The 17,373-nt window shown below is 42.9% G+C and overlaps 1 protein-coding gene across 1 annotated transcript in view; it reads right to left on the minus strand.

Moving 5' to 3' along the window:
* Positions 1-12,293: 12,293 nt before the first annotated feature.
* Positions 12,294-17,373, minus strand: part of ZNF516 (zinc finger protein 516) — a 104,647-nt gene continuing 99,567 nt past the window's right edge. The window contains exon 6 of the mRNA XM_049830380.1: positions 12,294-12,460. Coding sequence (XP_049686337.1) covers positions 12,401-12,460 — 60 coding nt within the window. The 3' untranslated portion in view covers positions 12,294-12,400. The remainder of the gene's footprint in view (positions 12,461-17,373) is intronic.

Here is a 17,373-nt window from a genome sequence, read left to right on the forward strand (position 1 = left end):
TGCTCTTCACTAGTATTGGCTATACGATAAGGGTAAGGATGCATCTAACTCTTTCCCTAGGTGGCCCCGAGACGTTGGTTCTTCCAACTGGAAATCGCTTACTCGAAGTGATCTGTGCATCCATGACTGTCAGGCTTAATTACTGGCAGTACACCATATGCTCAGGAGTGAAACCCAAATTCAAAAAGCCTCCATGCCTAGTGCAATATGCAGCAGTCCCTGGATTAAATAAAATTAATGAACTGGACGTATATCCCTGCAACATCCCAACCAGCTCCCACCGAGCGCTCTTCAGAATCGGTTTCCAAAATTTGCAGGTAGTGAGAACAATCAAATGTCAGGAATTACCCCTTCTCTCATAACCAAGAGCCGCAATCTTCATGATTACGTGCACAGGAGTCTATAAACTTGCAACGAGGTGGAAAAAAACAAGGGGCTTCTTGATGAGTAATTCAAGATGATGGACCCCTCATCTACAAGCCCAGAAAGAAACCTCACAAAGGACAAAACTGAAGTCCTCTCTGTTTTCCTCATCATAACCATCCATTATAGAGCACAATAATGCTGGGGCAGGCGTGTGTATTTTTACTTCTTTTGTAAGGGTTCCGCTGGCACCTTCCTTAAGCAAGGCAGTTAGCATGAGTAGCCAAACATAGTACCATTTCCCCACAATTATTCATTTTTTAAGGACATTGGTTTTGAAACAAAAAGAGAATGAAAATATATGGCATGTGCTCCCAGTCTCAGATTGGGTGTGGAAGAAAATAATGGCCACACACTGCTATACAATTAGGTCTGTCTTGGAGAGGAACTATACTGATGTTTTTCTAAGCAATGCCAGGTGGTTTATTCACCAAATAATGAGACACTAAATGGATCTAAAGATTCTTGGCAACTGGTAAATGCTTACCTTGGACTCCCTAGTCCCCTCTTCAAGAAATGGTTTGCTTTTCCCAAGCGTTTTCTTAAGCAGCTCCTCAGCTGTGATTAAAAGCAAATAACAGTGGACTGAAGGTTGGTTAACTTATACTTGTTTAATGATACAGCTCGGGGAACTGTGAGTGCACATCAGATGTCTCTCACTGATGTAGTAAACAGCTTCAGCCACCGGAAGACCTTGTTTTCAAAGTCCATAATTCTTTTTAAAAAAACAGCAACAACAACAATAACAACCACTACCAAAATCTGTTGTGGTTAACTTTTCTCTACCTGATCTCCACCCAAAATCCCATTAAGAAAAAAAAAAAAAAAATTAAATTTTAGCTACATTTTTAGCAAGAGCAACAAAACCCAGACCATCATTTTTCCCTACGCTGCAGGCGGAGGGCAGACAACCTCCACAGCGGAGCACTTTTGGGAGCAGGAGGTGGCCGTGCCTGCACCTGCAGGCAGCGGCGCGGCGAGGACTGGCAGCGGCCGTAGGCCAGCACGGAGGACCGAAGGAGCTGGGCTCCAATCTGCCTCCAAAGCTGAGCAAGAAAGGGAAAGGCCGTATGTCAACAGGCTTACAGCAGCCTGCCTGCTCCACGTCGACTACAAAGTGAATCTGCTCCATGTGGGTTAAGAAGGAGGAGTTGAGCAGACCCGGCTCCAACATCTGCCCAAGCCCAAGTGCCACTCGTGGTGGGGCGGCCTGAGGGCCTCAAAGCCAACGTCGCAGAAGCTCTCAGGGTCATCCCGGGCGCACAGAAGCACCACGACATGCGATGTTTCAATAGCAGCTCTCTGTCCTCCCATATATTCCCCACCCCATGCTGCTCCGTCTTTGGGAACTGGGAGGAAAGCGCTCTGTCTCCAAACAAAACCCACCTGGGAACGGGTGTGCCTCATGTATAGACAGAGCAACATAACGAATAAACCTGGGGCTGCTGAGGTCAGGTTTAAGTGTGAGCTTCTCTGTTTCCCCCGCTGCTGCAGACGAGTACCCTGCATGGGCTGGGGTGGACGCCAAGGTCGGGAGAAGCACCAGCACCCGGCGGGTGACAGCGGCTGGGCGTCACTCAGGGAAGGGCTTTGCAGGAATGTGCCGTTTCGGAACTACCAGCAGATAAGCAAATCGATTAGCTGACGGATTTTGCTTCCCTTTCTCTTTGTCAATTTAGGGAGCAAAGCACATTACAAAAAAATTAATGATGTGAAAAAAAAAAATGCTGTGAATAATTCTTCGCTTATGGTTTCTCCTCCAAATATTTGGTATTTAGAACTAGCATTGCTTTGGCCATCTCTGTCCAAAGATCGCTCCCATTTCAACAGATGACTATTCTCAGCCAGCGATTCAAAATTTCATTTATGTGAATACAAATTGATATCTATGTAAAATCCTACATCTCAAGTACATCTACTTAAGAGTCATTTTCTAGAATATTCCACAGAACTCTAAACATACTGAACATTGCAAGGCTTCCCAAGAAGAACTAATTACAATGCCCAAATTAATATTTGAAGAAAATCTTGAAGCAATGGCTCTGTTCTCATTTAAATACGTGACTACTGTCTTTAGAATGTGCAAAGCATTATAACCATTTATATATGTTCCAAGTGATATATTACTGAGTTGAACCTAGTTTCCCCTTCTTTTGTTCTGGGTTCATAACCTTGCTGTATTATCTTCCATAACTCTATAGCTCACTAATGCATAATTCAAGCCTCTCTTATTGACAAAAGGCGGCAGAAAGAAAGAGTATTTCAATGCCACTTTCCCACGTAGATAGTATTGCTTTCACTTCAACTGGTATCATTTCCATACTAAAGCCTAATCTTTTAAAGTATATTAAGTATCATTTTCATTGCTTCTTTGCAATTGATTCACTGGGACAACTACACCTGTTTACCTCCATCTTCTGAGACTATTTTATCGCAAGTTTTTTGTTGGTTTTTATTTAAAAAAAAAAAAAGAAAGATGGATTTCTTGCCAAAAGAAGAAACTTCAGTTAAAACATGATGTGCTAATGTATAACGTCAGCTGCACACTAATCTCTTGATTTAACTAGAGCTTGGCTTTAGGACTGGTGTCACAGTTCCCCCAGATGTGTGTAGAGAGCAGGACCATTTTGCCATCATCCTGCAATCCCTGTTCTAACCCCTTCCCTTCACAAAGTAACTATGCAAATAGGCATATATCAAGTTCTTATGCATCATTGACTGGAGGTCAAATTTGAACTCACAGTCAGCCATGCAACTATGCAAAAATCCCACTGATGTTAATGCAGTTGTTTCAAATACACGCAGGTGGGGAGGAGAAGCTGGTTTGCCCTTTTTCCATGTTGGAAATAATGGAGAGAACTCCAAAGGCTTCCAGTCTCTTCTCAGAAACAGCTTGTACCTTCCAACGGTACAAAAGTGACATGGACTCACGGATAGACGGAATAATTAAAAACAACAATTAAAGGCTCTATAGAAACAGCAAAGTATCAAACTTTCCACATCATTACCTGGGCAGGTGAAGACTGTCAAGTTCTTGGGCCTCCCCAGACCCCCAGCTCAACGTCCTCCCGCTAGAGCATCTTTTGGAAGCATAAAAAGGACACGACATCTTTCTTTCCAGATGGCTGTAGGGCAGCGAGCAACTACTCTTCCTTTGTAGCGGCCCAGCGGAGTGATTGTCATCGCGTCCTTTACGCGCTCTCTGCTGCCCATAGCTCACCATACCATACCATACCATTACCATACCATACCACACAAGGAGCTGTGCGGGGTGAGGCTCCTCCACAGCCTTCCTACACACCTGTGCATTTACCTGAGCTGTGAAATCCTGCCCTTTCCCATCTAACTTGCCCCAGCAGGCAGCCTGGGCTCAGTCCAAAGCCAGACCGCCTGCCCTTGTGGCAAGCAATGTCCACCATCCAGCCAGCATTATTTGTTTCATATCTTGGTTGCAGTAAGAGCAGCAGTTCTGGGCAGATTGACTGCAACCAAGAGTGCCGGGGCCCATCCCCATGGCAGGTAATGCCTTTAGAGCACTGCCTGTGGCCCCTGTGCATTGTACCTCTCTTCTCCAAGCAGCAACTAGTTTGCCTCACAGGCAGCTTAAAGGCATTCAAGCAGGTAAGTGAGGTGGGCAGAGGGTGAATTTGCCCTCAAGCCCAGCTGAAAGTCACTTCTGCATGGCAACCCACATGCAGCTTTCACAACGGGGAATGTCTCTTACCATACTGTGACCAGCACAGACAGACACCTACCTAAGATATATAATAATAAAGGAAACTGCAATCTTACAGAGAAAATTATTCTGCCAGAACTAGCATGATAAATGATCAGAGGAGGCCCTAGAAGGTACCTGTCCTCCCTGGAGTCACATTTACTAAACCAGCCCCTGTAATAACGTGGCCAAGTCAACATGTAGCTAGGTTTACAGCCTTAGTGCTTCTTCCCATGCCACCTCAGTGCTCACCTGTTTCTTGCAAGTTCAAATTCCTGAAGCACTGTAATTCTGGCTACTGTCAAAATAGTTTCTCTAAACTTAGGAGCTTGTTTTTCTTTTTCTAAAAACTCTCAAAGACTCCTTTTCTGCAAAACACTCAGAAAATACAACTTGAGAAGCAAAATTCAGGTGGGTTTAATGGTGCCTCCAGCTGTGCCTCATTTTAAAGTCACTGTTTATTTAACAGGACCAATACAAAGAAGAATGAACTCGGTTACCAAATAATCTAATGTCATGCTCTGAAAAAGTAGCAGTTTAGGACAGCAACACTGCTGCCACTTGGACTACTCCCCTTCTACTTTCCTCACCTTAAAAGCCATGTGATTTCTCATATCGTGTGCTGTCGGAGATGACAAAATGAAAATAACTTAAGTAAGTTTGCAGGGAATTTACCTTAGATGTTTCTAACCCTGAAAGCGCTAAAACTTCCAGGGGCAGCGTAGGAAATGGAGTAGCCCCTAAACAGTGTGCTGTGAAGTAAATCATCAGCCTCTCCAGCAGCAAGTGAAAAGCCTAATGTCATTTTTGACACTTGCTCGCTACCTGTCCTTCCCCCTACCCTCAACGCTGTAACTGGCAAATCGCTTTGTCAAACATCACGTACAACACTGAGCAAAGAACCAGATCTATAAAATCGCCCATCAGATTATCTTCAGCAATAAAAAATGGTGAATTCACTGGAATTTTGCTTGCGTCTGCTTGGATTTAACCCTAGCGCTGCACTCAACCTAGCTCAGGAAGCTCCCACACACTTCTTGCAGGTCACTTCTGCCCATAAATGACCCGTGGCCAAATGCTAGGGAGCCCTTACTTGCGAAGGGTGAACAGAGTTGCAGTGAGCCTTTCCAGAATTCACTGCCCAGAGTCTCAGTCACTCATCACGCACAGGCCAGGAACATCTCCCCAGCTAAAGCAGCTCTGGGCTGCTGGCTCCTGGGTGGCTCACATTGCATGGTTAGTGCAAAACAAAAAAGCCCCAAATACAGCTGTGCCAAAGCAGAGACACCCTCCTCAATGTCAGGGCTCAGATCGGTCCCGATTCCCTTCATGGCTCTGCCCTAGTGGATGTGGCTGATGGGACATAAGTGAGCAGGGATGGTAAGCAACCAGAGACCGAGCGCCTGAACAAATTTCCACACAATTCCACCTTCTAGTTAGCAAGTTTCCGCAAATCCGCCACTGCATAGAGCCCCTAGAGCCTGCCAGTAGACCTACCATTCCTACAGATGTAAAGTGCGCTTAATATTGCATCTGCACTAGGCTTCCTCCAGACTGTCTCTCTAACAATGCAGTCCAGGGATGCTCTCTACTCTGTCAGTGTTTGAAAAGAAAAAAGACTGGGGAAAAAACAATCATTCTTATATCCACAGCAGGCTTTTGCACATTATTGGGAGCATGGCCACACAACAACCGATTTGCCATTTGACAGGAGACGTGGGGAGGAAACCTCAGCAGAGGGGACGGGACTCTCAGCAAGCCCCTGACGTGGACTTCTTGCTGACAGAAACTCTTCCCAGTTGCCTGTTCCCACCACTGCTCTGGAGATGTCACTTCCTCCATGGTGCAAGCAACCACCTGTATCTGTGCTCTCTGAGGCAGAAGGAGAGGAACACATGAAGATGAAAAGTTTGGGAAGGCAGTAGCCAGCAAACCAGTTACCATTTAAGCGCATGGTCCTCCGTGGGTGAGCTGATGGCATTGACCTCCCACCGCTGGCTCCCATCTCGAAGAACAGACCCAGTGTCTCTGCAGCATCAGCATGACTCTTGTGAAAACTTATGAAAAAAGCAAGAAATGGTTCTGTTCGTGACCTACCTTCGCCAAGGGAGAACCCTAGCAGAAACGTGTTTATCAGAGCATCGCTCCAGTGCTCTGCGGCAAGCCGTAGGCCTCAGAAACTGAGGACTGTCAATTGTCCCAGGCAAGGCACAACACTGCCTTGTCCCAGAAAAGTAAGTTGAATTCTGGGAGTAAGATGAAGTGGAGGGCCAATGTCCCTTTTATGCCATACCAGAACAACAAATATTTAGAAGGTAAATAAATCATTTTTCTCTGCTTAGAAAGATCTTCTAACATTCCTGTGGTACTTGGGTTGATGATGATGAAATATGACATGCAGAGTTTTTCACTTACAGAAAGGGAACATGGGTACCTCACATTTTCTAAACTCTTGACAAGTAACTCACCTTTGTAGGTAACGCTGATGACACAGGAACAAACAAATCAAACCATCTGTAACAATCTTACATGAACCACAACTTAAATTTGACATACGAAGGATTTCACAAAGGAGATAGCCAAGTGTCTGAAGCCATTTTAGTATCGGACATTTTTTCTTAATGGCTTTGAGCATCCCCAGCTCTTTTATCCAACATACTACGAGGCATCTTAAAATATTCTGTATTAGAGAATGCTATCTGAATGTACCCTCTAGCATCCTCAAAGCATTGCTCCAGTTCAGCATCTGCTTAAAACACTATGCCTTCTTGCCTGCCTTGGGTTTTTTTCCCCTCCTGCTTGGGGCTAATCAGAGTCTGCTTGTTTCTTGAAAAGAGCAATATGCTTCTGAAAACCCCTTGGGTATTGGAGAGACCCTTCAGTCCAGCCTCAACTACTCATAATTATAGTCCTAACTCTAGTTCACCCATCAGTCAAGAGAGTAAAGATCCAAAAAGGCATTCCCTTATTTTCTGTCAGAACATCATTCAGGCTCATACCACAAAAGAACATTTTTGCAGAGTAAGATGATTCACAGTTTAAAATATGTGCTTATTTTCTGAAGTTTCCAATCCATCTCCCCAGAAGCTGCCTGCACATCCCTCCTCCCTTTCATCCAAATGGAAATCCTTTGCAATGGGCACAGACCTCTTCTGGTTAGGTTTCAGAGTTTCTGCTCCATCTCCACATTCTTTTGCTCTCTCTCACAGTTGACTTTGCCTTTTTTGGCAACTCTTCCGGTCTTTGGCGATTCTCCTCTAAACCTTTTGCTCCACTCCCAGCTTCTCCTTGGTCCTGTTCTCAGCTTTGGCCTTTCTCAGACACTGCCTTCCATCTACTTACCTGAATTTCACAAGGTCAAAACTTAGCCCCTTACTGATCTCTCACGTGCTTTCTCCATCTCTTTTTCTTATGGCCCTATGGGCAACATCCACCTCAGTATTCAAACCCATAGAGCTGGGTCACGTTAACACTTTTGATCTCTTCACCGAAGCCACAACAAAACGATCCCATTCTGTGCCCACTTCCTACTCCCAACACAACATCCTTTTCTCTCTCAATAGCAAAAGTGTCCCTCATTTTGACTAGTAACAGGTGATCAGTTTGGAAATACTTGGTTATACCCACACACATGGATTTATTTTTGTCCATCTACGGTTTGCCCTTTGTCCACCAGTGTCGAACGAAAGGCAATTTTTTCTGGGGTTTAGGGTATTTTTGTTTGTTTGTTTTTCCTTCTCTCTCCCAAAAGCAGCACTAATGAACCTGAAGGAAAAAACTATAGGCATAATACATTTGTAACAGCTACTGTCTACCTTGAGACAAGCTATAGGATGTCAACACGTGGTTATAATCCCTTGCAGGAATGCTGGCATACATGCGGCCCCACAGAAAGCAGTTAATAGGGGAGTGTGTCTATGCTTTCATTGATCTTCAACTGGTTTACATCCCTAGCTGCTCCAGAAACAATAATTTCATAATTTATAATGGAAAACTAAAGTGGAAGGAACTTTTATATATATTAGCGTACTCCATTTCATTTGACTTACCCTCTAAATACTGGGATCAAGCAGGCACTCCTGACCTACAAGCTCCCAGTGAGTCCACGTGAGCTTTGCCTCCGAACATTGGATTGCCCTGAAGTATGGGGCTGTCAAACACAGCAAAAGAGAAAGGACAGAGCACAAGGGAAGAGGACTCTCTGCAATTCACTGCTTTGCACAGAACCGCTGGCTTAAAAACACTGGTTTCCAGGAGAAGCGGGAAATTTGACTTGACATAAACCGCAACCTTTCCTACTTTTAACCCAACACATTTTATGTAGCAAGAACCTAATAAAGAAGTTACCTCTTGCCTTGTTCCAGGCCTTCTTCGACAGATTGGTTTTTCAAGGAGAAATCCCCAAATGCATCAGTGAATTCTAGCACTCCTCTTGGAGCTGCTGTAATATGCTTTAAGTAGCCCAGCATAGGAATACAGCAAGGAAGGAGAACAAAACCAAACACAGGTCTGGTCATGAACCTTTTGACCGTGAAAACAAGCAAACAGTGGGATGCACTCCCGCTAGAATGACACAATTTTGTAAAACAGCTCAAAACATCACGCATGCTCCAAAGCGTCGAGCACGACAAATGTATGTGCGCGCTCCACCGCACACAGCACCCCAAAGTACTAGAAGGTGGCAACATGTTTACAGGGACTACCATGAAATGTGCATGATGTAAACACCTGGAAATCTCTCCAGTGACAGATTCTTATCTGACAGTCAGTTAATAGCGGAACATTTTTTTGCACCAACAAGAAGATGCTATTTTCCAAAGGGTAATTTTCTTAACTAGTTGTTTTCATATAAGCAGAGTCTTCCATAGGATGGGGGCGGCGATTTACGCGAAGACTTTTCACTAAGTGCTTTAAGTGGCTTTGAAATACAAAACTAAAAGCTGTTTTGGCTTTCTAATTTGCTTTCTGTTTTGCAGTATGTACCAATTTATTCATAGCGTTTCTGACAGAAGGAATTTCAAGAATGCAAACAGCATGATGGCAATGTAGTAGCTGATTAGCTCCGTGGAAAAAGTTTCTTCAAGTTCCGACTTCTGGTCAGTGCACAACATTCAGGATACAAAAGTCCTCTGGCAAGGAAGGTCTTTCTTTCACTTTAGCCATAATAAAAGATCTTCTACACTGTAGCTATAATAAACCGCACAAAAACCAGAGAAAGGGAGAGAGAGGGAGAGGGAGAGAGAGAGATGGCAGATACACTGAGAATCTGCAGCGTAGATAATCAAACCCTTTATTGTCTAAGTTACATTAGACTTGCAACACCATAAAAACCTGTTAAGAAGAAGAAACAGTAGATTGGTAGAGGTAGTAGAAAGTCCCTGTAACAGTCACAAAGGGCTTTACAGGAGCGTGTCATGCCAAAAAAAGTTATCACGTTGCTTAAAAGAGCTGATCAAAGCCCATTGACTAAATAAATAAGGAACACAACTCATTTTAAATACTATGGCCTAACTAAAATAACAAATCAATACAATACAACGATAAAGAAGAAAATAGAAATCGTGGGATTCGCTTCTGAAAACAGATGGTCTTTAAGGTTGGCTTTCCCCCACCCACTCTTATTTCTTGTTTAATTAAGTGAAAATCTCATCTCTGTGCTATACACAGCATATAATTATTTAAACTGATTTCCCCTACTGTTGTTCTTCATGGAGCTAAATTATGATTGTAAACTTTGCTGATTAGTACCCTGGTAATGGCAGTGACAGCACTAGCTTCTCTGTCAGATTCTGGAAGAAAAGCTCCAGAAAGAAGCTTTTGGCTCTAAATATAAACTGAGATTTTCTAGATCAGCTTGCCAAAAAAATACAATTGAAAAAAAGAGAAATTACACATGTACACTACACTTTCATGCCATTTTGGGTACAGAAGAGTTTTTAATAACTAAAACACAAACAAATAGGCTAAGCAACTAGCTTTTCTGCACTCCTGAACTCTGACCATTACTTTCACTCATGGAAAATATGACTCAGAAAAGCAACGAAACAAAAGTGAAACAAACAAACAAACAAAAAAACCCCAAAACAAACCGAGAAAGCTAGTGCAAACCCAAAATTAAGCAACACAGCAAAATATTTCATTTTTTCTTTTTTTTTTTCCTCCTTTTTTTCTTTTTTTTTTTTTTTTTTGGTGTACAATGGAATGTGTCTATGCGACCTCCCTCAAAATAACTTCACAGAACAGTTAATTACAGTCACTTTTAAGTATTTGCACAGACATTCCTAACTACACCGAGACTTACAGAGAATTCTGGTATACATCTGGTGTAATAGCATAAGGAAAAACTAGTTTAAAAAAAATACATAAGAAAGTTAATTTGCATTGTTGCAAGAGTTGCGAAGTAACAAAAACTGTCAAGTAATTTAAAACAAGTAACAAGTAGTATCCAGAACCAATTACTGACTAGATTTTTTAAAAAAAGAAACCCCCCGCCCACCAAAACTGTTAGAACAGAAAGATCACGCTTTAAGGTTTTTTTCTGCTTTTTGATTTTTTTTTAAACAAATCTTTGCGTCAGAAGCCCATTTCTAGAAAACCAGCACTATTCCGTTATTGTATTAAGTAAACTGTTGCTCTCACCTGTATTAAAGGTTAGCATCATTTCTGTACATGTAAAATTATTGCTTTTTTGAAAAATATATTTAGCATGCTAGGGTTTTTTTTTTTTAATCCATTTCCTGCCTTTACAAAATGTTACAATTTAAAAAAAAACTAGTAAAGCTTTTGCAAAAATTTTCACAGAACATTTTCTTTCAAGGCAGCAGTAACTTTTGATAATGCATAAAATTATATGTGCAAAATCTGAAACTCTCAGAAATATTACCATCACACATAGTGTCACAGCAATAAGAAAAGAAAATATTTATATCTGTGGAATACATTTTTAATTGCTTACACTGCATGGTTTAACAACCTGTTATGTGCCACAACCCCACCTTGAAAACTTGCAGTTAAAGAGTTACTGTAGAAGAGGTATATAAAGCTTTTTTTTTTTTGCCTTTTTTTTTTTTCTTTCCTAACACCACCAGTGATCACCAAGTACAAGACATGACACATTTATATGAACATTTTAACCTGCCACCACAAAAGAAGTTCCTCGTCTTTCAAAAACGTCACCGGGCCCAAGGAGGAGCGGTAGCTGGCCTGCTGAACCAAACGCAGGAGCAGAAAGTACCTTACGGGCGGGCCCAGAGCTGCCTGAACTTGTTCAGTGACACCTTTTCTCTTCTAAACATACAGATCAGCGGCGTTAGACAGCTGAGTGTTTTGTTTTATTATTATTATTTTTTTTTAAAACGTAAAGACTTCCTTTGTGATCAGGTTGAAGAAAGTAGCCCTGTTACAAAAAAAGGTCCTGAGAGTAAAACACAGAAGCCTGTTGTTTTTTTTTTCTTAGTGTTCGACTAGCTTTTCTTTCCCAAAGCAGAATAGAAGCTTTTCTCTGGAAGTGTTTCAATTTCCATATTCACATACTATTAATGGTGCGCAGTCAAGAGCAAGAGCACTAGAAATGCAAGTGGTCCCCAAACTGTAATGAAACAAACCATTGCAGAATGACGGTCTTTCTCTTTAGTCCCTTTAATCCTTCATCAAGCATTGCTTTCTCAGCACCGAATGCCACCTTTTCCCCGCACCCCCCATTCTTCCTCTCTCTGTTTTTTGTTTTTTTGTGTTTTTTTTTTTTTTTAATTTGCTTTTCAGCATGACAGGCAGTGGCAGTTTCATTAATTAATACTTCTCCAGCCCTGGAATCCACTGCTGTTTTTCAAATGTATCAAATAGTCATTGTGAGCATCAGGGAGGTTTTTGTTACAGTGCTTAACTTCTTCATGCTGTCCAAATCACATAAAGTTTAATTTTTCCAGTGTCTCAAACTTCTCTTGATTAATACAGATGCCTTGTGCTGCCACAGCGCTTGCCAACTCCACTGTTTATTATAAAGGAAATAAGGAACCATGGGACTGATTAGTACGTCAATTTATATATATCTCGTGTAGCATCTTCATTTATTTAAAAATGATTAACAGCGCAGAGGCACCCCCCTCCTCGCAGAGCGCTGGTCTCACTCTGGCGCAGCGGCTCCGGGCGAGGCGATGGCTGGCGGAGAGGCTGATCCGCAGCCGCCGGGGCACGGGGCGGCTGCGCGGGGGGCTGCCCGTCGGGGTGGGGGCCGCTGGCACGGGGGGTTCCTCCGCCGGGGCTCTAGGTTCCCTTCCGGAGAGGCAGCGTGTGGGCGACCTCCGCGCCGCCGTGGTCTCTCCCCTGCAAGAAGGAGGACACAGGGGAAAAATGCTCATTCTCGCCTCCGCTCCCACGCGCAACCCTCCGGCCAGCCCTGCTGGCGTTCGTTACCCTCTCGCGAGCGTCGCGGACGTTCGTTTCGGCCCACCGCGTCGGAAGTTTGGGGCTTGGTTATTTTATTTTTTTTTAAAGCATCTCCGGCAAGAGCATAGTGCGTCGGGCCCGTGTGAAGTCCCTGATGGACTGGAAGAGCAAGTAATAGCGTCTGATGGAGCAGTTCAGAAAAGGTTGAGAACAAGGAGGGGAAGAAGAGGCCTCCAAAAAGCGGAATTCTGTGCTAGCCAAAAGGGATTCAGAACTAGATCAGCGTTTGAAAAAGGCTGAAGTTGGAGGTCACCGAGGCAGCTAGAAGAAGAAAAACTGAATTCTTCTGCGGGTCTGTCAAATGCTAAGGCGGCTTCCCCACCCCCCCCACCCCCCCGCCTTGTCATCGTCCTTTTCTTTTTTTTTTTTAGCCAATTTTCATGAATAATTACCGTGCTGAAAAAAATAGCAGGGATATTCTAAAATCAAGTGAAATTAAAGATAACATCATGAATAAGTGGGAGCCTGCAGCTCCCAAGAAAAGCTTTAAAATGACATTTAGAACATCACTGTCGGAACAATGCAGTTTACAATCCTGATCCTAAAACAACATGGCAAGATTAATCTTACATAAATGCATTATCCTTAAGCTAAAGTCTTGATGAAGTGAAACAGACCATTTTAAATTAATGCAACATAAAATACGGCACCCATGTAAAATCCAAGCAAGTTTCAAGCTGTGCCTATGGCAGCCCTCGAAATAGCTAAAGAAAGCCCAGCTCTGGTTGACATAATGTATTAAGTGCATCTCTTTTGTTAATAGATTTAGAAAATTCCTAATTAAACCTGGCCCGAGATTCATGACATTTACCAGTCAAAGTTTGGTTTAAGTCGGAAAGATTTGCAACAAAATTAAAGAAAAAAAAAGCTGCTGTACAGACTGCAGTATATTTGAAATGTAGGAAACAGTAACTGAATGAGAGATGTGATAAAACTTCCTTAGTTGGATGCTGAATTTCTTGCAGTAAACCAAGAAAGATGCTTTACATTTTTGCGCGGCTGCATCATGCCCGAGAGACAGAGCCACAGCTCCAGGAGGAGGCATTCATCATTAAAACGTCTCGTATCAAACCGGCTCTACGTACGCGGGGGAGTGCAGCAGGGTTTCGCCGAGCCAGGGGGTGAGGGAGGGGGAGAGGGGAGGGGACGGCAAGCGCCTTGCCCCAGTTTCCCTGGGTAAGAACTGAAAAAAGGGGTGTAATTACGGGTGTTTTTTGGGGATGGATAGCCTGCGGGGTGCTGTGCGGCGGAGGCATTCCCTGCGGGTCTGGGCACCCCATGGACCACGCAGCGCTGGGGACCCGTGAAAAGGCTAATCTATCCTCCTCCCACCTGGCAGGGAGGCCCAGAGGGGCTGAGGGTGGTGGGTGGGTGGGTGGGTGAGTGGGTGGGTGGCTGGACCCCTCTGATGCACAGCTGCACTCCCAGCTTCACTGGGAAACAGCACCCGAGCTTCACGTGTGCCAAAACCCAGCCAGTGGCTCACCCCCTCGTACTCGCACCGGCCCGAGGGGACAGTCAGATTTTGAACCAGCTGATATACCGCTGGACTGAATTCTTCCTGAAGTGAAACTTTTACCATCTTAAAAAGTAGGCTTTCTTCACTCTCAGCATTTTTAAAAAAAAAAGATCTGCTGTTTTTCCCCTTTAAGTGAAGCCTATAGCTTCCATGCCAAAGGCTGCTTTCATACTGACTTCTAGGGCTTTTCACCAGTTAACAGGAAAAAATCAGTTTGCGTGCACGTTAATATATGGGAGACAAATTATCGCATGACATTGAAATAAATTGCAATGATCGGTTTGGAGCACAGATATCGCTCCAGTTTGCTGGCAAGGGGAAAGCGTTGGGACAAGAACTACAGCTGCTGATCCTGTCTATTATGCTTATAAACTAACAGACATACAGTACATGCATATTACTCAGATGCCGGTACAGCAGCTTCCATGATTCCTTGATTGTTTGCATTATAATCTCCATATGTATGAACGAGACAAATTAGGTTGCCATTTATTTGTTCATTATCTATTATTTTGATTAATGGAATTCTTGTTCTCAGAATAACTATTTAAAAATAACATTTGCAATAATGAGGACTGAACTATTAATCATGATCTTTAGAAGAAACTCTGCAAGGAACTGGGGCAAGACATTTCAGATGAACAAATGTCATAAATAGGACTTCTAACAAACAGTGCTAAAATTTCAAATGCAAAAAAAAACCCCCCAAACAACCCTACAAAACTCAGAAACCATTGGTTTAAATAACTTTTTAATCTGGTTTGGGTTTTGGGTTTTTTTGCTCCTCCCCTTCTCTCTAAAGTTGCTTTAGAACAAGCAGGGCTGTAGCGTTGCTGGACTGTAAAAACATCAGAGGGTAACACGCCACCAGCCTTTCCCCCAGGCTCCTTTATAATATATGTGTGTATATATATATAGTGTTTTCTTGATGGTTCTTTCCAATCTGTCTATCCCTCAAATTCTGACTATTCACATTTATGCTATCTCTCTCACGTGTTGAACACTGCAAGAAATATTTTGAAGTACTTATAGTGGAGAAAATTAAGGCTTATGGACTCCTTAATGAAGGTGGTTTACCCCTGTCACACAGAACCTACTGCGCACCTCTATCTTCAGTGCATGAGGCCCAAGAACTGCAGCTTCCACAGCTCTTTCACAGAAAAAGACTATCACTGCCTTCTGGCAGGGGGAAAGCTTCAGCCAAGAGGTACCCATGATACCAACAGTTCATTTTTTCTCTGAGCTGTACCTTTTAATTGATTTTCTGTGAAGAAAAGGCTGTTTTTCCAGAGAGGGCAAAGGTTGGAGTTTTGGGGTTTTTGCTTGTTTCACTTGCACAAAAGGCAGAGAACTTGGTATTTCTGGCTCCAGCACTGCAAATATGCTTCACGTATATATACTCTCAATTAGATAGAACTCTTCCTCTTTGCTAACCAGTAAATCATGCCTTTTGAACAACCAATTACTTGGTCCTTAAAATTCTTACAGCATATTGTTTGACACAGCCCTGACAGAGGATAAACTACATTCCTAAAGCAGGCCAAGTTTTTTTATGTTTAAAAATGCAGCAGCAGAAGTTAAATGCAAGGCATATGTACTAGAAATTGCTACCACTGCTGTCACCATTTTGCAAAAGCAGGCCAGAGACTGACTCCTGTGCCACTGAATGCACTTGGGAATTGGGCTTCTGGCCGCAGTGTTGCAGCATCAGGCAGCGTCCTCTGAAATGACCCCATGCTTTAGGAAAGCTTTGCTTTGAGAGCTGCAGCGGCTTTGAGATACACGCGGTCGCAGGGACCCTTCCGAAGGGGAGCCAGCTTTTGTCTTGCCACGTATAAGCAACTGGAGTGCGCTGCCCGAATTCATGCCTACTAAATCAGGTCTTTGGACGGTGCTTGGTGTATTCCAAATTAAGATACATATTCATTGTGGATAAGCAAGCTTAATTATGGATATATTGGGACAGTTAGCATTTATAAAAATATTCAGAATATTCAGTATGTTTAATATGGCAGCATTTCAAGAGAATCTACATGACTTTGCACAGATTGTATTGACTCGGGGTATGTAATGAGAATTTTTTGTCCTTTAGAGAGAATAGGAACTATTCCAGAGTTCACGGGAAATTCATTTGATGTAAAAATGTCCTCCTCTTTTTTTTTTTTTTTTTTTCCCCCTAAAGCATTCAGGTAGAAGTAAGAAACCACAGTAAACAATGTTATGAAGGAAATGAACATCATCTTTCCTCCGTTTTGTTTATATTTCCTTGGTGCTGATAACAAAGCATGAAGCACAGCCCAGTGCTATCATTACCAAAACTGGGTGTGTAGGATCTTCTTTACACACCCCTACAGGCAGCTCTACTTTTCAGCGATGCTGAACACCTGCATCTCCTGTTGGTGGTTCACTACCCTAAAGTACGCTTCCTATTTAGACACCTAAATATAGATTTAGCTGGCTCATTTTTGAAAAAGCCTGGCTGTAGACCCTATTTTTAACATGCAGAATTAGAATTATTCTGCGAGAAAACTGCTATATAATGTAGCACTGTTGTAAGTTATTATGCTGGGGGATTTTAAAAGCCCTACCTAACATCCTTTCATAAAGGAAACCTTTAGAGATGATCTTCTGGTTGACTACTGAAGGGAATGGGGGAACTGTGAAATACTAATGTTAATATTTTTACTCTTTAGCAGACTACTCGGGGGAAGATATTTTACCTGTGAGGAGGAAACATTATGTAAAGTGAATCATTTCCACCTAACATTAAAAAAACCCCTTTCATTCTCAAGCTACCGTACGCGGTTAACTATTGTTTCTTGCTTGGAGCATGTGCATGGCACTTCTGTAACTTGAACTGACTTTACACCATAAACTCTCATGAATAGATCTGTCCCCAATTAAGAAATGAAATGAAGACACAGAGTGACAATGTTTAAAGTGGGAAATCATAATGTTACTAGAATGCTGCAGGCATCATTCTCAGTGCGAGCTCATTTCTGCGCTTCTAAAGGCCCCTACAGCTGCAGGTAGAAATGAGCTTATTCCCTCTCTAACGCCCAGGGACTGTGCAGGTGGAGTCTTCTGGGGGAGTGGAAAGCCTGCTCGTGATGAGAACAAGCAAAACGGCAGACAACTGAATAATCCTAACTGACACAGATGCTGACAAACTGAGACAAAGGCTGATACTGAGGAGCAAACAAGACAAAAGAAAGGGAACTGTCTCCTGGAGAAGTGATCATACCGCAGCTTCTGTGGAAGAAATACTGAC

This window comes from Accipiter gentilis, chromosome 27 (genome assembly GCF_929443795.1).
Source record: "Accipiter gentilis chromosome 27, bAccGen1.1, whole genome shotgun sequence".
Lineage (NCBI taxonomy): Eukaryota > Metazoa > Chordata > Aves > Accipitriformes > Accipitridae > Astur > Astur gentilis.